At 51.5% G+C, this 25,060-nt stretch overlaps 1 protein-coding gene across 1 annotated transcript in view; it reads right to left on the reverse strand.

Moving 5' to 3' along the window:
* The window catches only part of RBP5 (retinol binding protein 5), a 45,607-nt gene that overhangs the window by 14,507 nt on the left and 6,040 nt on the right, over positions 1–25,060 (reverse strand). The window contains exon 2 of the mRNA XM_088456025.1: positions 24,810–24,988. Coding sequence (XP_088312151.1) covers positions 24,810–24,988 — 179 coding nt within the window. The remainder of the gene's footprint in view (positions 1–24,809; positions 24,989–25,060) is intronic.

A 25,060-nucleotide genomic window follows, 5' to 3' on the forward strand; every position in this document is an offset into this window, starting at 1 on the left:
TCGTCCAGGACGGTTATTGATATTCTTGTGGACTTTGGGTAACATATAAAACGTGGGTGGTTTGGGTTTGTCCACAAGTAGAAAGGCATGTTCCTGTTTGGTGATGACACCTTTTTTAAAAGCTCCATTGACGAGTTTATGATATAATAATTTGAAGAGTTCCATAGGGTTGAAAATCATTTGTTTATAACAAGTTTTTTCATACAATTGCCTATAGGCTTCTTTCAAATACATATCCTTAGGCCAAAGGACTATGTTTCCCCCTTTGTCTGACGGTTTAATAAGCACACCATCCCATTTGTTCATTTCATTGAGTGCCCGTCTTTCATCCTGACTCAGGTTATCGCCTAAAAAGTGAGTGCCTTTGGGGGAGATGTATCATCTGCGAAAATGCGGTAAAACCCCCGAAAATGCAGTTTTCGGGGGTGTTACCGCATTCCCCATCTGTATTATGTATCGGCGATATTGCTGATGTATCGGCGATATTGCTGTTAATACATCTCCCCCTTTGTCTTTCTGTGCTTTGTCCATGTCACGGGAAATAAGGTCTAGGAAAATCTTAACCTCTGGACATATAATCTCAGATGGTGTTTTTCAGGCGACTTATGGATGATCTATGCCTTTGGGTATTTATACATACTAATATATTTGAGGGATGTTTAAATTGATTGTGTACATTTCCTTTGTTATGCATAATCCTTGCTTGTGTGAATACTGAGATAAAGGTGGTACCGCATACTTTTTATACTTATATCTATAATTAACACACAGGCCCTCATTCAGAGCCATACGCTCTGAGCAGAGCGCACGCTCTGAATGAGGGCCGGCCTCCATGAAAATGGAGCGTCCTTCTGGACGCTCGTATAGCTGTGGGTCACCACCCACAGGCTATACGAGCGTGCATTTTGATGGCCGCGATGGTCGAGACCATCGCGACCATCGAAATTGCGAGCCGGAGCCTGCGGTTGAGGTTTTCAACCGCACGCTCCGGAGTGATTTTGGCTCTATCAGAGCCAAAATCACTCCCACTGACATCACTAGTGATGTCAGTGGGCCGGCTTTTGACGGGAGGCGTTCCTGTGGGAACGCCCCCATCAGGGAGGCATGCCCCCGGCACGCCTACCAAAGGGGGCGTGCTGTCAATCAACATTGACAGCACGCCCCCTTTGATCGGACACAACGAGCGAAGGACTTTCCTTCGCTCGTCGCGTCTGGCGCATGCGCACGACGGAGCTCCCTCCGTCGTGCGCATGCTCAGTCCAGAACATCGACCCACTTGCTAGCGGACAGCCGCTCGCGAGTGGGTCTGAATCAGGCCCACAGTCAACATAGCTGACCCAAATGTTCTTTTTGTGCCTGTTACATTTTTTCTTAACTATTATGCCACACGGTAATAATATTTAAGGATGTTATTATTTATTTTTTACAGATCTTCTTTATGCTATGTGCAATCTCTGTTTATGTGAATACTGCAATTATTCTCTATTGGTACTCCATACCCTTTTATAAAACAACATGCAAAACAATAGAGCTGATTAATGTTTCTGTGCTTGCTGCATTCTGATTAGCCATTGTGTTGCTACAATATATACTTTTTGAATAAGATAATTAGATATCTAGGTGGACATATTTACCACCACAGCTATATGATCTTGTAATACTACTTATTAATATTTCACTTAGCATCTTCAGATTTGAGATATTGCTTTTTACTATATGTTTATGTTCTTGTGTTCTCTGTTCATATACGTTGGCAGGTTTGGACCTGCTAATGTATTTTAATGTATACTTAATAAAGGTTAATTATTAATATTATTTTTTTTTTTTATACATACAATTTATATTAGAGTGCCCCCCAAAAAGAGAGTTTTCTTTCTCTCTTCACCCATCATGTCTATATATTTATAATCTCAGGGGGAGCACCTCCACACTTGATATACTTTTTGTAATCCATTTCAGGGAATTACCTACATTATTGTGGATTGATTATTGCAGTACGAATTGTTTACTATTTGTAATATCAAGATCCTGTGCTCAAATTACATTTCCCCATTCCCCTTTCCTTCTGTTTTTTGTGATTTGTTTTACAGCTGTCTGCATATGCATTAAACACATAGCCGTGCGCAGAAGCTGGCACAGGGGTTGATGCTTCAGCACTTCCCCCTCCACCAGGTCATGGACTACCCATGAACCCCATTTGGAGAGCAAGGTGCTGGAGCTGTCACTCTGAATGTAGTGCTGGAGCTGTCACTCTGAATGTAGTGCTGGAGCTGTCACTCTGAATGTAGTGCTGGAGCTGTCAGCCTGAATGTAGTGCTGGAGCTATCAGCCTGAATGTAGTGCTGGAGCTGTCAGCCTGAATGTAGTGCCGGACCTGTCACTCTGAATGTAGTGCCGGAGCTGTCTGCCTGAATGTAGTGCCGAAGCTGTCTGCCTGAATGTAGTGCCGGAGCTGTCAGCCTGAATGTAGTGCCGGAGCTGTCTGCCTGAATGTAGTGCCGGAGCTGTCTGCCTGAAAGTAGTCCCGGAGCTGTCTGCCTGAATGTAGTGCTGGAGCTCTCTGCCTGAATGTAGTGCCGGAGTTGTCTGCCTGAATGTAGTGCCGGAGCTGTCATCCTGAATGTAGTGCTGGAGCTGTCAGCCTGAATGTAGTGCTGGAGCTGTCATCCTGAATGTAGTGCTGGAGCTGCCAGCCTGAATGCAGTGCTGGAGCTGCCAGCCTGAATGTAATGCTGGAGCTGTCAGCCTGAATGTAATGCTGGAGCTGTTATCCTGAATGCAGTGCTGGAGCTGTAATCCTGAATGTAGTGCTGGAGCTGTTATCCTGAATGTAGTGCCGGGGCTGTCAGGCTGAATGTAGTGCTGGAGCTGTCAGCCTGAATGTAGTGCCGGGGCTGTCAGGCTGAATGTAGTGCTGGAGCTGTCAGGCTGAATGAAGTGCCGGAGCTGGTATCCTGAATGCAGTGCCGGAGCTGTCAGCCTGAATGCAGTGCCGGAGCTGTCAGCCTGAATGCAGTGCCGGAGCTGTCAGCCTGAATGCAGTGCCGGAGCTGTCAGCCTGAATGCAGTGCCGGAGCTGTCAGCCTGAATGCAGTGCCGGAGCTGTCAGCCTGAATGCAGTGCCGGAGCTGTCAGCCTGAATGCAGTGCCGGAGCTGTCAGCCTGAATGCAGTGCCGGAGCTGTCAGCCTGAATGCAGTGCCGGAGCTGTCAGCCTGAATGCAGTGCCGGAGCTGTCAGCCTGAATGTAGTGCCGGAGCTGTCTGCCTGAATGTAGTGCCGGAGCTGTCTGCCTGAATGTAGTGCCGGAGCTGTCTGCCTGAATGTAGTGCCGGAGCTGTCTGCCTGAATGTAGTGCCGGAGCTGTCTGCCTGAATGTAGTGCCGAAGCTGTCAGCCTGAATGTAGTGCCGAAGCTGTCAGCCTGAATGTAGTGCCGGAGCTGTCAGCCTGAATGTACTGCCGGAGCTGTCATCCTGAATGTAGTGCCGGAGCTGTTATCCTGAATGTAGTGCTGGAGCTGTCATCCTGAATGTAGTGCTGGAGCTGTCATCCTGAATGTAGTGCTGGAGCTGTCAGCCTGAATGCAGTGCTGGAGCTGTCAGCCTGAATGTAATGCTGGAGCTGTCATCCTGAATGTAGTGCTGGAGCTGTCATCCTGAATGTAGTGCTGGAGCTGTCATCCTGAATGTAGTGCTGGAGCTGTCACTCTGAATGTAGTGCTGGAGCTGTCAGCCTGAATGTAGTGCTGGAGCTGTCAGCCTGAATGCAGTGCTGGAGCTGTCAGCCTGAATGTAATGCTGGAGCTGTCAGCCTGAATGTAGTGCTGGAGCTGTCAGCCTGAATGTAGTGCTGGAGCTTTCGGGCTGAATGGAGTGCTGGAGCTGGTATCCTGAATGTAGTGCTGGAGCTGTCAGCCTGAAAGTAGTGCCGGAGCTGTCAGCCTGAATGTACTGCTGGAGCTTTCAGGCTGAATGTAGTGCTGGAGCTGGTATCCTGAATGTAGTGCCGGAGCTGTCAGCCTGAATGTAGTGCCGGAGCTGTGAGACTGAATGTAGTGCCGGAGCTGTCAGCCTGAATGTAGTGCCGGAGCTGTCAGCCTGAATGTAGTGCCGGAGCTGTCAGCCTGAATGTAGTGCCGGAGTTGTCATCCTGAATGTAGTGCCGGAGCTGTCATCCTGAATGTAGTGCCGGAGCTGTCATCCTGAATGTAGTGCCGGAGCTGTCATCCTGAATGTAGTGCCGGAGCTGTCATCCTGAATGTAGTGCTGGAGCTGTCTTCCTGAATGTAGTGCTGGAGCTGTCATCCTGAATGTAGTGCTGGAGCTGTTATCCGGAATGTAGTGCTGGGGCGGTCAGCCTGAATGCAGTGCTGGAGCTGTAAGCCTGAATGTAGTGCTGGAGCTGTAAGCCTGAATGTAGTGCTGGAGCTGTCAGGCTGAATGTAGTGCTGGAGCTGTCAGGCTGCATGTAGTGCTGGAGCTGGTATCCTGAATGCAGTTCCGGAGCTGTCAGCCTGAATGCAGTGTCGGAGCTGTCAGCCTGAATGCAGTGCCAGAGTTGTCAGCCTGAATGCAGTGCCGGAGCTGTCTGCCTGAATGTAGTGCCGAAGCTGTCTGCCTGAATGTAGTGCTGAAGCTGTCTGCCTGAATGTAGTGCTGAAGCTGTCTGCCTGAATGTAGTGCTGGAGCTGTCAGCCTGAATGTGGTGCTGGAGCTGTCTGCCTGAATGTAGTGCTGGAGCTGTCTGCCTGAATGTAGTGCTGGAGCTGGAGCTGTCATCCTGAATGTAGTGCTGTACCTGTCATCCTGAATGTAGTGCTGGAGCTGTTATCCTGAATGTAGTGCTGGAGCTGTTATCCTGAATGTAGTGCTGGAGCTGTTATCCTGAATGTAGTGCTGGAGCTGTCTTCCTGAATGTAGTGCTGGAGCTGTCATCCTGAATGTAGTGCTGGAGCTGTCATCCTGAATGTAGTGCTGGAGCTGTCAGCCTGAATGTAGTGCTGGAGCTGTCTGCCTGAATGTAGTGCTGGAGCTGTCAGCCTGAATGTAGTGTTGGAGCTGTCAGCCTGAATGTAGTGTTGGAGCTGTCTGCCTGAATGTAGTGCTGGAGCTGTCTGCCTGAATGTAGTGCTGGAGCTGGAGCTGTCTGCCTGAATGTAGTGCTGGAGCTGGAGCTGTCTGCCTGAATGTAGTGCTGGAGCTGTCATCCTGAATGTAGTGCTGGAGCTGTCATCCTGAATGCAGTGCCGGAGCAGTCAGCCTGAATGCAGTGCCGGAGCTGTCTGCCTGAATGTAGTGCAGGAGCTGTCTGCCTGAATGTAGTGCCGGAGCTGTCAGCCTGAATGCAGTGCCGAAGCTGTCATCCTGAATGTAGTGCCGGAGCTGTCATCCTGAATGTAGTGCCGGAGCTGTCATCCTGAATGTACTGCCGGAGCTGTCATCCAGAATGTAGTGCCGGAGCTGTCATCCAGAATGTAGTGCCGGAGCTGTCACTCTGAATGTAGTGCTGGAGCTGTCAGCCTGAATGTAGTGCTGGAGCTGTCAGCCTGAATGTAATGCTGGAGCTGTCAGCCTGAATGCAGTGCTGGAGCTGTCAGACTGAATGTAATGCTGGAGCTGTCAGCCTGAATGTAGTGCTGGAGCTGTCAGCCTGAATGTAGTGCTGGAGCTTTCGGGCTGAATGGAGTGCTGGAGCTGGTATCCTGAATGTAGTGCTGGAGCTGTCAGCCTGAAAGTAGTGCCGGAGCTGTCAGCCTGAATGTACTGCTGGAGCTTTCAGGCTGAATGTAGTGCTGGAGCTGGTATCCTGAATGTAGTGCCGGAGCTGTCAGCCTGAATGTAGTGCCGGAGCTGTCATCCTGAATGTAGTGCCGGAGCTGTCATCCTGAATGTAGTGCTGGAGCTGTCTTCCTGAATGTAGTGCTGGAGCTGTCATCCTGAATGTAGTGCTGGAGCTGTTATCCGGAATGTAGTGCTGGGGCGGTCAGCCTGAATGCAGTGCTGGAGCTGTAAGCCTGAATGTAGTGCTGGAGCTGTAAGCCTGAATGTAGTGCTGGAGCTGTCAGGCTGAATGTAGTGCTGGAGCTGTCAGGCTGCATGTAGTGCTGGAGCTGGTATCCTGAATGCAGTTCCGGAGCTGTCAGCCTGAATGCAGTGTCGGAGCTGTCAGCCTGAATGCAGTGCCAGAGTTGTCAGCCTGAATGCAGTGCCGGAGCTGTCTGCCTGAATGTAGTGCCGAAGCTGTCTGCCTGAATGTAGTGCTGAAGCTGTCTGCCTGAATGTAGTGCTGAAGCTGTCTGCCTGAATGTAGTGCTGGAGCTGTCAGCCTGAATGTGGTGCTGGAGCTGTCTGCCTGAATGTAGTGCTGGAGCTGTCTGCCTGAATGTAGTGCTGGAGCTGGAGCTGTCATCCTGAATGTAGTGCTGTACCTGTCATCCTGAATGTAGTGCTGGAGCTGTTATCCTGAATGTAGTGCTGGAGCTGTTATCCTGAATGTAGTGCTGGAGCTGTTATCCTGAATGTAGTGCTGGAGCTGTCTTCCTGAATGTAGTGCTGGAGCTGTCATCCTGAATGTAGTGCTGGAGCTGTCATCCTGAATGTAGTGCTGGAGCTGTCAGCCTGAATGTAGTGCTGGAGCTGTCTGCCTGAATGTAGTGCTGGAGCTGTCAGCCTGAATGTAGTGTTGGAGCTGTCAGCCTGAATGTAGTGTTGGAGCTGTCTGCCTGAATGTAGTGCTGGAGCTGTCTGCCTGAATGTAGTGCTGGAGCTGGAGCTGTCTGCCTGAATGTAGTGCTGGAGCTGGAGCTGTCTGCCTGAATGTAGTGCTGGAGCTGTCATCCTGAATGTAGTGCTGGAGCTGTCATCCTGAATGCAGTGCCGGAGCAGTCAGCCTGAATGCAGTGCCGGAGCTGTCTGCCTGAATGTAGTGCAGGAGCTGTCTGCCTGAATGTAGTGCCGGAGCTGTCAGCCTGAATGTAGTGCTGGAGCTGTCAGCCTGAATGTAGTGCTGGAGCTGTCTGCCTGAATGTAGTGCTGGAGCTGTCAGCCTGAATGTAGTGTTGGAGCTGTCAGCCTGAATGTAGTGTTGGAGCTGTCTGCCTGAATGTAGTGCTGGAGCTGTCTGCCTGAATGTAGTGCTGGAGCTGGAGCTGTCTGCCTGAATGTAGTGCTGGAGCTGGAGCTGTCTGCCTGAATGTAGTGCTGGAGCTGTCATCCTGAATGTAGTGCTGGAGCTGTCATCCTGAATGCAGTGCCGGAGCAGTCAGCCTGAATGCAGTGCCGGAGCTGTCTGCCTGAATGTAGTGCAGGAGCTGTCTGCCTGAATGTAGTGCCGGAGCTGTCAGCCTGAATGCAGTGCCGAAGCTGTCATCCTGAATGTAGTGCCGGAGCTGTCATCCTGAATGTAGTGCCGGAGCTGTCATCCTGAATGTACTGCCGGAGCTGTCATCCAGAATGTAGTGCCGGAGCTGTCATCCAGAATGTAGTGCCGGAGCTGTCACTCTGAATGTAGTGCTGGAGCTGTCAGCCTGAATGTAGTGCTGGAGCTGTCAGCCTGAATGTAATGCTGGAGCTGTCAGCCTGAATGCAGTGCTGGAGCTGTCAGACTGAATGTAATGCTGGAGCTGTCAGCCTGAATGTAGTGCTGGAGCTGTCAGCCTGAATGTAGTGCTGGAGCTTTCGGGCTGAATGGAGTGCTGGAGCTGGTATCCTGAATGTAGTGCTGGAGCTGTCAGCCTGAAAGTAGTGCCGGAGCTGTCAGCCTGAATGTACTGCTGGAGCTTTCAGGCTGAATGTAGTGCTGGAGCTGGTATCCTGAATGTAGTGCCGGAGCTGTCAGCCTGAATGTAGTGCTGGAACTGTCTGCCTGAATGTAGTGCCGGAGCTGTCAGCCTGAATGTAGTGCCGGAGTTGTCATCCTGAATGTAGTGCCGGAGCTGTCATCCTGAATGTAGTGCTGGAGCTGTCATCCTGAATGTAGTGCTGGAGCTGTCTTCCTGAATGTAGTGCTGGAGCTGTCATCCTGAATGTAGTGCTGGAGCTGTTATCCGGAATGTAGTGCTGGGGCGGTCAGCCTGAATGCAGTGCTGGAGCTGTCAGCCTGAATGTAGTGCTGGAGCTGTCAGGCTGAATGTAGTGCTGGAGCTGTCAGGCTGCATGTAGTGCTGGAGCTGGTATCCTGAATGCAGTTCCGGAGCTGTCAGTCTGAATGCAGTGTCGGAGCTGTCAGCCTGAATGCAGTGTCGGAGCTGTCAGCCTGAATGCAGTGCCGGAGCTGTCAGCCTGAATGCAGTGCCGGAGCTGTCAGCCTGAATGCAGTGCCGGAGCTGTCAGCCTGAATGCAGTGCCGGAGCTGTCAGCCTGAATGCAGTGCCGGAGCTGTCAGCCTGAATGCAGTGCCGGAGCTGTCTGCCTGAATGTAGTGCCGGAGCTGTCTGCCTGAATGTAGTGCCGGAGCTGTCAGCCTGAATGTAGTGCTGAAGCTGTCTGCCTGAATGTAGTGCTGGAGCTGTCAGCCTGAATGTGGTGCTGGAGCTGTCTGCCTGAATGTAGTGCTGGAGCTGTCTGCCTGAATGTAGTGCTGGAGCTGTCTGCCTGAATGTAGTGCTGGAGCTGGAGCTGTCATCCTGAATGTAGTGCTGTAGCTGTCATCCTGAATGTAGTGCTGGAGCTGTTATCCTGAATGTAGTGCTGGAGCTGTTATCCTGAATGTAGTGCTGGAGCTGTCTGCCTGAATGTAGTGCCGGAGCTGTCAGCCTGAATGTAGTGCTGAAGCTGTCTGCCTGAATGTAGTGCTGGAGCTGTCAGCCTGAATGTGGTGCTGGAGCTGTCTGCCTGAATGTAGTGCTGGAGCTGTCTGCCTGAATGTAGTGCTGGAGCTGGAGCTGTCATCCTGAATGTAGTGCTGTAGCTGTCATCCTGAATGTAGTGCTGGAGCTGTTATCCTGAATGTAGTGCTGGAGCTGTCATCCTGAATGTAGTGCTGGAGCTGTCTTCCTGAATGTAGTGCTGGAGCTGTCATCCTGAATGTAGTGCTGGAGCTGTCATCCTGAATGTAGTGCTGGAGCTGTCATCCTGAATGTAGTGCTGGAGCTGTCAGCCTGAATGTAGTGCTGGAGCTGTCTGCCTGAATGTAGTGCTGGAGCTGTCTGCCTGAATGTAGTGCTGGAGCTGTCTGCCTGAATGTAGTGCTGGAGCTGGAGCTGTCATCCTGAATGTAGTGCTGGAGCTGTCATCCTGAATGTAGTGCCGGAGCTGTCATCCTGAATGTAGTGCCGGAGCTGTCATCCTGAATGTAGTGCTGGAGCTGTCATCCTGAATGTAGTGCTGGAGCTGTCTTCCTGAATGTAGTGCTGGAGCTGTCATCCTGAATGTAGTGCTGGAGCTGTTATCCGGAATGTAGTGCTGGGGCGGTCAGCCTGAATGCAGTGCTGGAGCTGTCAGCCTGAATGTAGTGCTGGAGCTGTCAGGCTGAATGTAGTGCTGGAGCTGTCAGGCTGCATGTAGTGCTGGAGCTGGTATCCTGAATGCAGTTCCGGAGCTGTCAGTCTGAATGCAGTGTCGGAGCTGTCAGCCTGAATGCAGTGTCGGAGCTGTCAGCCTGAATGCAGTGCCGGAGCTGTCAGCCTGAATGCAGTGCCGGAGCTGTCAGCCTGAATGCAGTGCCGGAGCTGTCAGCCTGAATGCAGTGCCGGAGCTGTCAGCCTGAATGCAGTGCCGGAGCTGTCAGCCTGAATGCAGTGCCGGAGCTGTCTGCCTGAATGTAGTGCCGGAGCTGTCTGCCTGAATGTAGTGCCGGAGCTGTCAGCCTGAATGTAGTGCTGAAGCTGTCTGCCTGAATGTAGTGCTGGAGCTGTCAGCCTGAATGTGGTGCTGGAGCTGTCTGCCTGAATGTAGTGCTGGAGCTGTCTGCCTGAATGTAGTGCTGGAGCTGGAGCTGTCATCCTGAATGTAGTGCTGTAGCTGTCATCCTGAATGTAGTGCTGGAGCTGTTATCCTGAATGTAGTGCTGGAGCTGTTATCCTGAATGTAGTGCTGGAGCTGTCTGCCTGAATGTAGTGCCGGAGCTGTCAGCCTGAATGTAGTGCTGAAGCTGTCTGCCTGAATGTAGTGCTGGAGCTGTCAGCCTGAATGTGGTGCTGGAGCTGTCTGCCTGAATGTAGTGCTGGAGCTGTCTGCCTGAATGTAGTGCTGGAGCTGGAGCTGTCATCCTGAATGTAGTGCTGTAGCTGTCATCCTGAATGTAGTGCTGGAGCTGTTATCCTGAATGTAGTGCTGGAGCTGTCATCCTGAATGTAGTGCTGGAGCTGTCTTCCTGAATGTAGTGCTGGAGCTGTCATCCTGAATGTAGTGCTGGAGCTGTCATCCTGAATGTAGTGCTGGAGCTGTCATCCTGAATGTAGTGCTGGAGCTGTCAGCCTGAATGTAGTGCTGGAGCTGTCTGCCTGAATGTAGTGCTGGAGCTGTCTGCCTGAATGTAGTGCTGGAGCTGTCTGCCTGAATGTAGTGCTGGAGCTGGAGCTGTCATCCTGAATGTAGTGCTGGAGCTGTCATCCTGAATGTAGTGCCGGAGCTGTCATCCTGAATGTAGTGCCGGAGCTGTCATCCTGAATGTAGTGCCGGAGCTGTCTTCCTGAATGTAGTGCCAGAGCTGTCATCCTGAATGTAGTGCCGGAGCTGTCTTCCTGAATGTAGTGCCGGAGCTGTCATCCTGAATGTAGTGCCGGAGCTGTCAGCCTGAATGTAGTGCCGGAGCTGTCTGCCTGAATGCAGTGCCGGAGCTGTCATCCTGAATGCAGTGCCGGAGCTGTCATCCTGAATGCAGTGCCGGAGCTGTCAGGCTGAATGTAGTGCTGGAGCTGTCAGGCTGAATGTAGTGTTGGAGCTGTCAGGCTGAATGTAGTGCTGGAGCTGGTATCCTGAATGCAGTTCCGAAGCTATCAGCCTGAATGTAGTGCCGGAGCTGTCATCCTGAATGTAGTGCTGGAGCTGTCTTCCTGAATGTAGTGCTGGAGCTGTCATCCTGAATGTAGTGCTGGAGCTGTCATCCTGAATGTAGTGCTGGAGCTGTCATCCTGAATGTAGTGCTGGGGCTGTCAGCCTGAATGCAGTGCTGGAGCTGTAAGCCTGAATGTAGTGCTGGAGCTGTCAGGCTGAATGTAGTGCTGGAGCTGTCAGCCTGAATGTAGTGCTGGAGCTGGTATCCTGAAAGCAGTTCCGGAGCTGTCAGCCTGCCTGAATGTAGTGCCGGAGCTGTCAGCCTGAATGTAGTGCCGGAGCTGTCTGCCTGGATGTAGTGCTGGAGCTGTCAGCCTGAATGTACTGCCGGAGCTGTCTGCCTGAATGTACTGCCGGAGATGTCATCCTGAATGTAGTGCCGGAGCTGTCATCCTGAATGTAGTGCTGGAGCTGTCATCCTGAATGCAGTGCTGGGGCTGTCAGCCTGAATGCAGTGCTGGAGCTGTAAGCCTGAATGTAGTGCTGGAGCTGTCAGGCAGAATGTAGTGCTGGAGCTGTCAGCCTGAATGTAGTGCTGGAGCTGGTATCCTGAAAGCAGTTCCGGAGCTGTCAGCCTGAAAGCTGTTCCGGAGATGTCAGCCTGAATGCAGTGTCGGAGCTGTCAGCCTGAATGCAGTGCCGGAGCTGTCAGCCTGAATGTAGTGCCGGAGCTGTCTGCCTGAATGTAGTGCCGGAGCTGTCTGCCTGAATGTAGTGCCGGAGCTGTCTGCCTGAATGTACTGCCGGAGCTGTCTGCCTGAATGTACTGCCGGAGCTGTCATCCAGAATGTAGTGCCGGAGCTGTCATCCTGAATGTAGTGCTGGAGCTGTCATCCTGAATGTAGTGCTGGAGCGTAATGCCGGAGCTGTCAGCCTGAATGTAATGCCGGAGCTGTCAGCCTGAATGTAATGCCGGAGCTGTCAGCCTGAATGTAGTGCCGGAGCTGTCAGCCTGAATGTAGTCCTGGAGCTGTCATCCTGAATGTAGTGCTGGAGCTGTCATCCTGAATGTAGTGCTGGAGCTGTCATCCTGAATGTAGTGCTGGAGCTGTCATCCTGAATGCAGTGCTGGGGCTGTCAGCCTGAATGCAGTGCTGGAGCTGTCAGGCTGAATGTAGTGCTGGAGCTGTCAGGCTGAATGCAGTGCCGGAGCTGTCAGGCTGAATGTAGTGCCGGAGCTGTCAGCCTGAATGTAGTGCCGGAGCTGTCAGCCTGAATGTAGTGCCGGAGCTGTCAGCCTGAATGTAGTGCCGGAGCTGTCTGCCTGAATGTAGTGCCGGAGCTGTCAGCCTGAATGTAGTGCCGGTGCTGTCTGCCTGAATGTAATGGTGGAGCTGTCAGCCTCAATGTAATGGTGGAGCTGTCAGCCTGAATGTAGTAGTGCTGGAGCTGTGTGCCTGAATGTAGTGCTGGAGCTGTCAGCCTGAATGCAGTGCTGGAGCTGTCAACCTGAATGTAGTGCTGGAGCTGTCAGCCTGAATGTAGTGCTGGAGCTGTCAGCCTGAATGTAGTGCTGGAGCTTTCAGGCTGAATGTAGTGCTGGAGCTGGTATCCTGAATGTAGAGCCGGAGCTGTCAGCCTGAATGTAGTGCTGGAGCTGTCAGCCTGAATGTAGTGCTAGAGCTTTCAGGCTGAATGTAGTGCTGGAGCGGGTATCCTGAATGTAGTGCCGGAGCTGTCAGCCTGAATGTAGTGCTGGAGCTTTCTGGCTGAATGTAGTGCTGGAGTGGGTATCCTGAATGTAGTGCCGGAGCAGTCAGCCTGAATGTAGTGCCGGAGCTGTCAGCCTGAATGTAGTGCCGCAGCTGTCAGCCTGAATGTAGTGCCAGAGCTGTCAGCCTGAATGTAGCGCCGGAGCTGTCAGCCTGAATGTAGCGCCGGAGCTGTCATCCTGAAAGTTGCGCCGGAGCTGTCATCCTGAATGTAGCGCCGGAGCTGTCATCCTGAATGTAGCGCCGGAGCTGTCATCCTGAATGTAGCGCTGGAGCTGTCATCCTGAATGTAGTGCCGGAGCTGTCTTCCTGAATGTAGTGCTGGAGCTGTCATCCTGAATGTAGTGCTGGGGCTGTCAGCCTGAATGCAGTGCTGGGGCTGTCAGCCTGAATGCAGTGCTGGAGCTGTCTGCCTGAATGTAGTGCTGGAGCTGTCAGCCTGAATGTAATGCTGGAGATGTCAGCCTGAATGTAATGCTGGAGCTGTCAGCCTGAATGTAGTAGTGCTGGAGCTGTGTGCCTGAATGTAGTGCTGGAGCTGTCAGCCTGAATGCAGTGCTGGAGCTCTCAGCCTGAATGTAGTGCTGGAGCTCTCAGCCTGAATGTAGTGCTGGAGCTGTCAGCCTGTATGCAATGCCGGAGCTGTCAGCCTGAATGCAATGCCGGAGCTGTCAGCCTGTATGCAATGCCGGAGCTGTCAGCCTGTATGCAATGCCGGAGCTGTCAGCCTGAATGTAGTGCCGGAGCTGTCAGCCTGAATGTAGTGCCGGAGCTGTCAGGCTGAATGTAGTGCCGGAGCTGTCAGGCTGAATGTAGTGCCGGAGCTGTCAGGCTGAATGTAGTGCCGGAGCTGTCAGGCTGAATGTAGTGCCGGAGCTTTCAGGCTGAATGTAGTGCCGGAGCGGTCTGCCTGATTGTAGTGCCGGAGCTGTCTTCCTGAATGTAGTGCCGTAGCTGTCTTCCTGAATGTAGTGCCGGAGCTGTCATCCTGAATGTAGTGCCGGAGCTGTCATCCTGAATGTAGTGCCGGAGCTGTCATCCTGAATGTAGTGCCGGAGCTGTCTTCCTGAATGTAGTGCTGGAGCTGTCTTCCTGAATGTAGTGCTGGAGCTGTCTTCCTGAATGTAGTGCTGGAGCTGTCATCCTGAATGTAGTGCTGGAGCTGTCATCCTGAATGTAGTGCTGGAGCTGTCATCCTGAATGTAGTGCTGGAGCTGTCAGCCTGAATGTAGTGCTGGAGCTGTCAGCCTGAATGTAGTGCTGGAGCTGTCTGCCTGAATGTAGTGCTGGAGCTGTCTGCCTGAATGTAGTGCTGGAGCTGTCAGCCTGAATGTAGTGCTGGAGCTGGAGCTGTCATCCTGAATGTAGTGCTGGAGCTGTCATCCTGAATGTAGTGCTGGAGCTGTCATCCTGAATGTAGTGCTGGAGCTGTCATCCTGAATGTAGTGCTGGAGCTGTCATCCTGAATGTAGTGCTGGAGCTGTCATCCTGAATGTAGTGCTGGAGCTGTCATCCTGAATGTAGTGCTGGAGCTGTCAGCCTGAATGTTGTGCTGGAGCTGTCATCCTGAATGTAGTGCTGGAGCTGTCAGCCTGAATGTAGTGCTGGAGCTGTCAGCCTGAATGTAGTGCTGGAGCTGTCATCCTGAATGTAGTGCTGTAGCTGTCATCCTGAATGTAGTGCTGGAGCTGTCATCCTGAATGTAGTGCTGGAGCTGTCTTCCTGAATGTAGTGCTGGAGCTGTCATCCTGAATGTAGTGCTGGAGCTGTCATCCTGAATGTAGTGCTGGAGCTGTCATCCTGAATGTAGTGCTGGAGCTGTCATCCTGAATGTAGTGCTGGAGCTGTCATCCTGAATGTAGTGCTGGAGCTGTCAGCCTGAATGTAGTGCTGGAGCTGTCAGCCTGAATGTGGTGCTGGAGCTGTCAGCCTGAATGTAGTGCTGGAGCTGTTATCCTGAATGTAGTGCTGGAGCTGTCTTCCTGAATGTAGTGCTGGAGCTATTATCCTGAATGTAGTGCTGGAGCTGTCAGCCTGAATGTAGTGCTGGAGCTGTCAGCCTGAATGTAGTGCTGGAGCTGTCTGCCTGAATGTGGTGCTGGAGCTGTCAGCCTGAATGTAGTGCTGGAGCTGGAGCTGTCATCCTGAATTTAGTGCTGGAGCTGTCATCCTGAATGTAGTGCTGTAGCTGTCATCCTGAATGTAGTGCTGGAGCTGTTATCCTGAATGTAGTGCTGGAGCTGTCAGCCTGAATGTAGTGCCGGAGCTGTCAGCCTGAATGCAGTGCCGGAGCTTTCAGGCTGAATGTAGTGCCGGAGCTTTCAGGCTGAATGTAGTGCCGGAGCTGTCTGCCTGAATGTAGTGCCGGAGCTGTCTGCCTGATTGTAGTGCCGGAGCTGTCTGCCTGATTGTAGTGCCGGAGCTGTCTTCCTGAATGTAGTGCCGGAGCTGTCATCCTGAATGTAGTGCCGGAGCTGTCATCCTGAATGTAGTGCCGGAGCTGTTATCCTGAATGTAGTGCTGAGCTGTCTTCCTGAATGTAGTGCTGGAGCTGTCTTCCTGAATGTAGTGCTGGAGCTGTCATCCTGAATGTAGTGCTGGAGCTGTCTTCCTGAATGTAGTGCTGGAGCTGTCATCCTGAATGTAGTGCTGGAGCTGTCATCCTGAATGTAGTGCTGGAGCTGTCATCCTGAATGTAGTGCTGGAGCTGTCTGCCTGAATGTAGTGCTGGAGCTGTCATCCTGAATGTAGTGCTGGAGCTGTTATCCTGAATGTAGTGCTGGAGCTGTCTTCCTGAATGTAGTGCTGGAGCTGTCATCCTGAATGTAGTGCTGGAGCTGTCATCCTGAATGTAGTGCTGGAGCTGTCATCCTGAATGTAGTGCTGGAGCTGTCTGCCTGAATGTAGTGCTGGAGCTGTCTGCCTGAATGTAGTGCTGGAGCTGTCTGCCTGAATGTAGTGCTGGAGCTGTCAGCCTGAATGTAGTGCTGGAGCTGTCTGCCTGAATGTAGTGCTGGAGCTGTCTGCCTGAATGTAGTGCTGGAGCTGGAGCTGTCTGCCTGAATGTAGTGCTGGAGCTGTCTGCCTGAATGTAGTGCTGGAGCTGTCTGCCTGAATGTAGTGCTGGAGCTGTCTGCCTGAATGTAGTGCTGGAGCTGGAGCTGTCGTCCTGAATGTAGTGCTGGAGCTGTCATCCTGAATGTAGTGCTGTAGCTGTCATCCTGAATGTAGTGCTGGAGCTGTTATCCTGAATGTAGTGCTGGAGCTGTCTTCCTGAATGTAGTGCTGGAGCTGTTATCCTGAATGTAGAGCTGGAGCTGTCATCCTGAATGTAGTGCTGGAGCTGTCAGCCTGAATGTAGTGCTGGAGCTGTCTGCCTGAATGTGGTGCTGGAGCTGTCAGCCTGAATGTAGTGCTGGAGCTGTCATCCTGAATGTAGTGCTGGAGCTGTCTTCCTGAATGTAGTGCTGGAGCTGTTATCCTGAATGTAGTGCTGGAGCTGTCATCCTGAATGTAGTGCTGGAGCTGTCATCCTGAATGTAGTGCTGGAGCTGTCATCCTGAATGTAGTGCTGGAGCTGTCAGCCTGAATGTAGTGCTGGAGCTGTCTGCCTGAATGTGGTGCTGGAGCTGTCAGCCTGAATGTAGTGCTGGAGCTGGAGCTGTCATCCTGAATTTAGTGCTGGAGCTGTCATCCTGAATGTAGTGCTGTAGCTGTCATCCTGAATGTAGTGCTGGAGCTGTCTTCCTGAATGTAGTGCTGGAGCTGTCTTCCTGAATGTAGTGCTGGAGCTGTCTGCCTGAATGTAGTGCTGGAGCTGTCTGCCTGAATGTAGTGCTGGAGCTGGAGCTGTCATCCTGAATTTAGTGCTGGAGCTGTCATCCTGAATGTAGTGCTGTAGCTGTCATCCTGAATGTAGTGCTGGAGCTGTTATCCTGAATGTAGTGCTGGAGCTGTCTTCCTGAATGTAGTGCTGGAGCTGTTATCCTGAATGTAGTGCTGGAGCTGTCTTCCTGAATGTAGTGCTGGATCTGTCATCCTGAATGTAGTGCTGGAGCTGTCAGCCTGAATGTAGTGCTGGAGCTGTCATCCTGAATGTAGTGCTGGAGCTGTTATCCTGCTAGACTGCAACTGAACAAAACGAGAAGACAGAAAGTACATCTGGCATTGCTCACTGCTCTCACCCTGCAGTACATATTTACGTATATAGCAGGGCAGACATCATCCCCCAGTTTGCACCCACATAAATCCAAATTAAGTGACTTTAAAGGTAGGCACAATAGTACTGTCCCTATAAACCACCTCTCATTATGTGAAGATTTACTTTAATGGGTCCATGAGGAAAAGTGAATGAGAATTAACTTGTGCACCAATGATAACCTGGTCAGGTAGGACTACCAGGAGTAGTCTGAGGTTAGGGTATATTCAATTATTGAATTATAGTTGTATGTAAAGTTGTTTTTTCCATTTGTGGTATTGACAATGCAGTAGTTAAAGTAACATTAGACATACTGTACATTTAAAGTTTTGGGGACCACCTATCTCTCAAGAATGACTAGCACGGGGAGAAACCCCATCCACTACATAACCCTAACCACACACTACAGAACCCTAACCACACACTACAGAATCCTAACCACACACTACAGAACCCTAACCACACACTATGGAACCCTAACCGCATACTACAGAACCCTAACCACACACTACAGAGCCCTAACCAAACACTACAGAATCCTAACAACACACTACAGAACCCTAACCACACACTATGGAACCCTAACCGCATACTACAGAACCCTAACTGCACCCTACAGAACCCTAACCGCACCCTACAGAACCCTAACCGCACACTACAGAACCCTAACCACACACTACGGAACCCTAACCACACACTACGGAATCCTAGCCACACACTACAGAACCCTAACCACACACTACGGAACCCTAACCGCATACTACGGAACCCTAACCACACACTACATAACCCTAACCAAACACTACAGAACCCTATCCACACACTATGGAACCCTACCCACACACTATGGAACCCTAACCGCACACTACGGAACCCTAACCAAAAACTACAGAACCCTATTCACACACTACAGAACCCTAACCACACACTACAGAACCCTATCCAAAAACTACAGAAGCCTAACCACACACTACATAACCCTAACCAAACACTACAGAACCCTATCCACACACTACAGAACCCTATCCACACACTACAGAACCCTAACCACACACTACAGAACCCTATCCAAAAACTACAGAACCCTAACCACACACTACGGAACCCTAACCACACACTATGGAACCCTAACCACACACTACAGAACCCTATCCAAAAACTACAGAAGCCTAACCACACACTACATAACCCTAACCAAACACTACAGAACCCTATCCACACACTACAGAACCCTATCCACACACTACAGAACCCTAACCACACACTACAGAACCCTATCCAAAAACTACAGAACCCTAACCACACACTACAGAACCCTAACCACACACTACGGAACCCTAACCACACACTATGGAACCCTAACCAAACACTACAGAACCCTAAGCACACACTACAGAACCCTAACCACACACTACAGAACCCTAACCACACTTGGGTATTACACATACACACAGATAGCTAAATTTGCATATCTTAGTCCGTTGGCTGTCATAATGGACACAACTTCGGACATGACTGCATCATCCATGGTGATGGGTTTGTCATTTAATTCCGGAGCTGTGATGGATTCCAGTGCCAAGATTGCATGCTTGTATTCCATATGTGTTCACTCAATGGGCCGGATTCCGAGACGTACGCAATGCCAAAGTCGGGCGATTTTTTTTTTCTACTGAGCCTGCATCTCACTCGCATGGTGCACGCATCCAGAGCCCGTGCGCACAGAGGCTTGAAAATGTATTGGGAGCTCCTGGGCGGTGACTGAAAGGTGGCAATGCAGATGCATAGAGATGGGCGTGTTATGGGCGTGCAGTGGGCGTGTCCCTGAACTGGTTGTTTACACAGGGCCTGATTCACAGGTGGATGCAGTAGCACAGTAGCTGGTCTTTGGACGCAACTACTGTGCTAACATAAGCCAATGCCTATAGGAGGTGCCTGAAGGTAAAAGACGCATCCAGCCGGTATTGCACATCCGAGTGCTTCATCCAAAGATGCAGCATCGGATCAAAATCCAATGTAGCATCGGCCATCTGTGTAAAACGAAGCTTAATCAGACTGGCCGTTTTCTGTCGCTTGCGAGGCCAGTAAATCTGTGTCCTCTTACGCGGACTTTGGCCTTGACACTCCAAGAAAATGGGGGCAACGCATCACTGTTTCCAGGAACCAGGGCTATATTTCTGCCGGAATGCTTCGGAACGCCGTTCCGGAAGTTCGTGTGACAAATTACATCCCTGTACCTCTTGGTTGGAGGTGACTTGGAGGAGCGCTGAGCAATAGCAGCATGACCTGGCCAGCGAGGTGAGGGAAGAGGAAGCCGGGTCAGGGGACTACGGGGTGGTCCGGGTGTGCACTGAACCTCCCACTGAGAAGACGAGAGAGGGTGCAGGAGGGATGTGACAGCAGGACATGTGAGCTGCAGCAGGGTTTGCCAGAGACAGGAGGTCTGATTATCTATTGAAGACTGTAGCCACGGGGGTGGGTAACAGCTTAGCTTCGCATCCTCCACAGCGAGTCAGTTGATAATTTCACAGCCACGCTGGGAGCAAGGGAAAGTCTGCAAACTATCTGCCACTATACAAGTGTTTCAAACACTGTTGTTATACACTGTACAGTGGCAAGTAGTTTGAAGACTGTCCCTTGCCCCCTGCTTGACTCTGAGGCCTGGTAGATAAACAGAGAGAATGCAGAGAAGGGAGCCAGCCCAGCAGCAGTGTAACTATTATGGGTGTAATGGGCAGTGGAGGATTCAGGGAGGACCTGTGATTCTGTGGGGTAAATTTACTAAAAATGGAGTCTGGACGAGTTTGCTTTTTTTTTTAACTTGATTAACTTCGGGTTAAATGTTTGTAAAAAAAATTACGTAGGGTCCCGCCCCAGAAGCTTAACCAGCCCCGGACTTGCCAGCCAGTCCTGGTTTCTAAAATTATGAGGAACAAAATGATTAGGGTTCCACTGTAATTTAGAAACCAACACCAGGCTGCAGGGCTAGTCCTGGTTTTAATTATAGGGGGGAAAAATGCGTAGAGGTCCCCCTATAATTAAAACTAGCACAACCCTGAGACCCTATTACCAGGGCTCCGTGGCCAAACCATTATCAGCCCAAACCGCTCAGGCCAAGCTGGGGATCCCAAGAAGGGGTCCCCCCCCGAAACCCCAGGCTTGGTCTGAAGCCCGGGGCTCTTCCCCACACCCCTGGGCTGTGGGTACGGGAGTAATAAAGTAATAAATATAAGTAAACTGTTGTTTAGGGCTCTATTTATTAACATTATTTTTACTTAAATAAAGTGAAAAAGGGTGTTTTCACACCCTTTTCACATTATTTTACTATCACTTAGAGTTACTATAGGGCAATTGGAGTAGAATTCTTAAAATTCTACTCCAACCCCTAAGTATCACTTATTTTTAGTAAAGCAGATCGCATTTCCCATAACTGTAATGGGAAATGTGATCCGACCACAGTTACTAAAAATAAATGTGAAAAAAATATCGGGGAAAGCCCTGTGATAATAACGTCACCTGGAGGTGGCGTTATCCAGGGTCTCCCCTGCTTACCGGCCTCCTGCCCTGCTCTAACGGGGAGAGCAGAGCCCGGAGTCGGTCCCTGTAATTACCTGTGTGGTCTAAACCAGACCGCAAGCTGATTACTGTAAAAAAAGAAAAAAAAAAATAGTACAAAAAAATGTACTTACCTGACTCCAGGGACCGGTGATCGGGCCTCCGGTGATGACTCCCCTCCGGTCAGCTGGTCTCCCACAGTGCACTGCGGCCCGGTCATCAGGTGATCGGGCCCCAGTGCAGTATGGGAGATCACCTGACCGGAGGAATGGAGAACATCACCGGAGGCCTGGAGCATGCAGGTAAGTGCTATTAAGGGAGGGGGGGTCGCAAGGGCGGGGAGGGGGGGTCGCGGGGGTCCGCGATCGTGGGGGGCAGGGCTTAGCACCGGGGGGGGGGCTTAGCGCCGGTGCGGGGTAGCAGCGGCGACCGGTCGGCGCATGTGCGGGCACTTAATCACGGTATTTTTTGTGAAAATACCGTGATAAGGCTCCGAGGAGGATTCACAGGGACAGAGCTTTATCGCAAGCTCTGTCCCTGCAAGGGATTTGTAGTAAATCCCTGTGATATTGCCTGAATTCGCAATGCGAATTCACTCGATAATATCACACTACAATCTGCATTACCAATGCGGATTGTAGTAAATAGAGCCCATAATCATTTTATAAACATTAACCTTTTTTTTCTATTTACAGCCAGAAACATACATGGATCACAGTGATCTGTGTATGTTTCTGCCAAACTCTCAGATCACAGGCAAATTCCCGAATCCCATCTTCACTAGTGAAAAGGTTCTCGAGTTTTGCCGATGGTGAGTTGAAGAGTTGCTAACTCTCCAGTAATTTCCCGTAGCAAAGGAGATCTCTCTCCCGAGTTTGACATTAGTAAATTTGCGAGTGGAAAAAAATGCCCAAACTTTCCAGAGATAGCAAACTCTCCCAAACTCGGGGCCTCATTCAGAGGTGCTCGCAAAATGCGAGCGGTCGGTCTGAATGAGGGCGGCCACTTGGGTTTTGAAGTGCGGCCTCCTGGTCGCTAGCTAAGCTGTGGGTTACCACCCACGGCTTTAGCGACCGACCAGGTTGATGGTCGTGATGGTCAAGACCATCGCGACTATCGGGGCTTGCGACGAGACCCTAAGGTTGGGTCTCGGCAACCGCAAGCCACAGGGAGCTTCCTGCTCTGATCGAGCAGGAAGCTCCCCACTGACATCACTGCTGATGTCAGTGCGGTCGCCCACAAATCGGCAGGCGTTCCTTAAGAACGTCTCCATTTGTGAAACCACCCCCCCGCCACGCCTACAAAATGGGGCGAGCTGTCTATCAACATCGACAGCCGCCCCTTTTTGCGCACGGCCTAAACATCGACCCGCTTGCGAGCGTTCAGTGCTTGCAAGCGGGTCTGAATGAGGTCCTCGATTCTTAGTAAATTTACCCCTTGGTGTCTGTCTCTTATACCTGTAGTAACCCCAGATGTCCGCAGGGGCTAAGCATGGGTAGTGTTCTCCTCACACATTATTTCTCAGGCTGTCCGCACCTGCAAAATTCACCTATTGCCAGAGGCGGATTGGGCCGCCGGGACAGTGGGAAAGTTCCTGCTGGGCTGGTCCCATGGTCCTGCTGGCCAGGGTGGCTCACCAGAAGCTGCCATCTGCTTCTGGCCCAGGTACTTTCGGGTGCCACTAGCTAGCAGAAGCGGCATAGCATGGCTCCAGTGGGCAGGGGTGGAGGCCGGGATCAGCCGTCCCCATCTAGGGCTTGGTGAAACCTGTGACCTCCGAGGTGCGTCAGACCTGCCCACTCTAAACGCCGCAACGCAGGACTCCTTCTTTCTGACGAGTACTGCTGATTGGAGAGCCTCTCCAGCTCATCCTGCTGCCGCCCGGCTGGACTCCCTTGTGGTAGGACACCTCCAGGCCCAGGGACATACACTACGGGCCCATAGAAGTAAACTGCCCCCCATCCCCCTAGACACACCCTCCCCACCCTACCCCTGGCCCCTAGACATACAGTACCTCCCCCAGCCCAGGGACATATACTAAGCACCTTACCACCCGTCCCCTGCCCCAGGGACATACACTACCCATCCTATTTTTTTCCTGTTGGGGCAATGTTTTTCATTTTTACCTGTGGGGGACAATATGTTGTATGTTTCCTGTCATGGGCCAATGTGTTGTATCCTGTCGGGGGCCAATGTGTTTTAATATTTTCCTGTGGGGGCCAATGTGTTTGTTTTATTCCTGTCGGGGGCCAATGTGTTTTAATATTTTCCTGTGGGAGCCAATGTGGTTGATTTATTCCTGTCAGGGGCCAATGTGTTGTATTTTTCCCTGTCTGGGGCCAATGTGTTGTATTATTTCCCTGTCGGGGGCCAATGCAGTGGCGTAACTAGGGGGGATCGGGCAGGGCGTGTGCCCTGGGCGCCGTGGGACCGGCGGCGTGGGGGGGCGCCGCCGGCCATGGTCTGGCCTTCCCTAGTTAGCCACAAGTGTAGCGCCGACCGCAGTGATTGCGGTCGGCGCTACACATTTACACAGGACCGGCGCTAGGCTTCCAGCGCCGGTCCTGTGCTGCACGCCTGAGCCCGTTCCCTCCCCCTGAGCGCTTGCCCAATAGCGCCAGGAGGCGGGCTCTGGCTGTGCATAACACACACATCGCCTCCAGCGCTGGTGGCGATGCGTGTGTTAAACAGCAGCCAATGAGAGTCAGATAGACTCTCATTGACTGCAGCAGCACCCACTGCAAGAGCCGGACTTCCGTCCGGCTCCTGCAGTGGGTAATGGGACTGACGTCATGACGTCTGTCCCATAATGCTGAGCGCGCCAGCCCGGGAGGACTGGCGGGCGGTGGCGGGAGCGGCGGCGCGGACCGGAGCAGCAGGTAAGTATGTTTTTATATATATATATATATATATATGTATATATACATACATTTTTTTTTTAACCTATCTGCAGAACGGGGTAGGGGGGGTGGCTACTACTGGGAGGACCTCTACTGGGGGTGGGGGCACCATTATTGGGAGGACCTCTACTGGGGGGGGGCTACTACTGGGGGCACTTAATCAGAAGGGGGAACCACTACTGGGGACTACTACTTGGGGGGGAACTACCACTGGGGGCATTATAAAAGGGGCCTACTAGTAGAGGCACTGCACTCGGGGAACCACTACTGGGGGCAATAATAGGAAGGGCCACTACAGGGGGCACTGGATAGGGGGGATCACTACTGGGTGCCTACATAAGGGGACCACTACTGGGAAAACTGCATGGGGGGGACTACTGCTGGGGGCACTATATAAAGGGCACTGCATAGGGGGGGACTACTACTGGGGGCACCATATAAAGGGCACTGCATAAGGGGATACCGCTACTGGGCACACTGCATTATGGGGACTGCTACTGGGGGCACTGCATAAGGGGGAACACTACATGGGGCACTGCATTTGGGGGGACCACTACTGGGGATACTGTATAAGGGGCATTACTATGGGCCCGCATAAGAGGGACCACAACTCCATACTGGGGGTATTGTATAAGGGGTACTACTGGGGTTAAGGTGCATATGGATAGGAATGTTCAGTGTGAAAATAAAGGGGTGTGTCATGTTGACACGCCCCATTTTTAAGTGACCACGCTCATTTTTCGGCGCGCGCACATCAGGGGGGGGGGCTCCCTTTTCAAATTTGCCCTGGGCTCCAAATACCCTAGTTACGCCACTGGGCCAATGTGTTGTATTTTTTCCTGTCGGGGGCCAATGTGTTGTATTATTTCCCTGTCGGGGGCCAATGTGTTGTATTTTTCCCTATCGGGGGCCAATGTGTTGTATTTTTCCCTGTCGGGGGCCAATGTGTTGCATTTTTCCCTGTCGGGGGCCAATGTGTTGTATTTTTTCTTGTCATTTCTCTCTGTGTAATGGAGAAGTATGGGCTGTATGTGTGTGTTCTCTGTATATTATATGACAGATTGACATGTTATTATAACACTAACCCCAACAGCTCCGCCCACCTTTGCTCCTCCTCAAGGGTTCCTCAACCTATTTTTCTACAAAAATAGCACTGCCGGGAACACAGGCTGGTGACACCCCCTCCACGCCCACAATGGCCACAGCATATCAATCATGGTTTGGGCCACTGCGTGCTAACAAGCAGGACTCCTCCTGACCAAAGCGCAGACCCACAAAAATCGGAGAAGTACGTCAACCATCTGTATACCAGGGAAGGGCTCATAGCGGTATTTGCATTAAGTCGCAAAAAAAAATACAGGCAAACGACGCAGACACGGGTGCTGCAGCATCCAACTCAGAACCAGCCCAATGTGTGGTAGTGATTGTACCGTTCCCATTGGCCATCCCTACCTTGCAGACACGGCCATCAACGACACTAAGATCTTCTTCAAATTCCTCTCCCAGGGTGAAGTCCATGATGTAATTTCGGAAAGTGCTGAGTGTTCGGATTATCATATGGTTTCCGTCTGCCACAAACTCTTTCTCTGGGCGCAAGAGAAGAACAATCTTCCTAAGAGCGACGTTTATGTCTATGGGAGAGAAGAGACATGATAGGGAGGTGTCATTGACGGGATTGTGAGATGTGAGGGACATTATAATAA

Source organism: Taudactylus pleione, unplaced genomic scaffold (assembly GCF_031769625.1).
Source record: "Taudactylus pleione unplaced genomic scaffold, aTauple2 ptg000685l, whole genome shotgun sequence".
In the NCBI taxonomy this organism is placed as follows: Eukaryota; Metazoa; Chordata; class Amphibia; order Anura; family Myobatrachidae; genus Taudactylus; species Taudactylus pleione.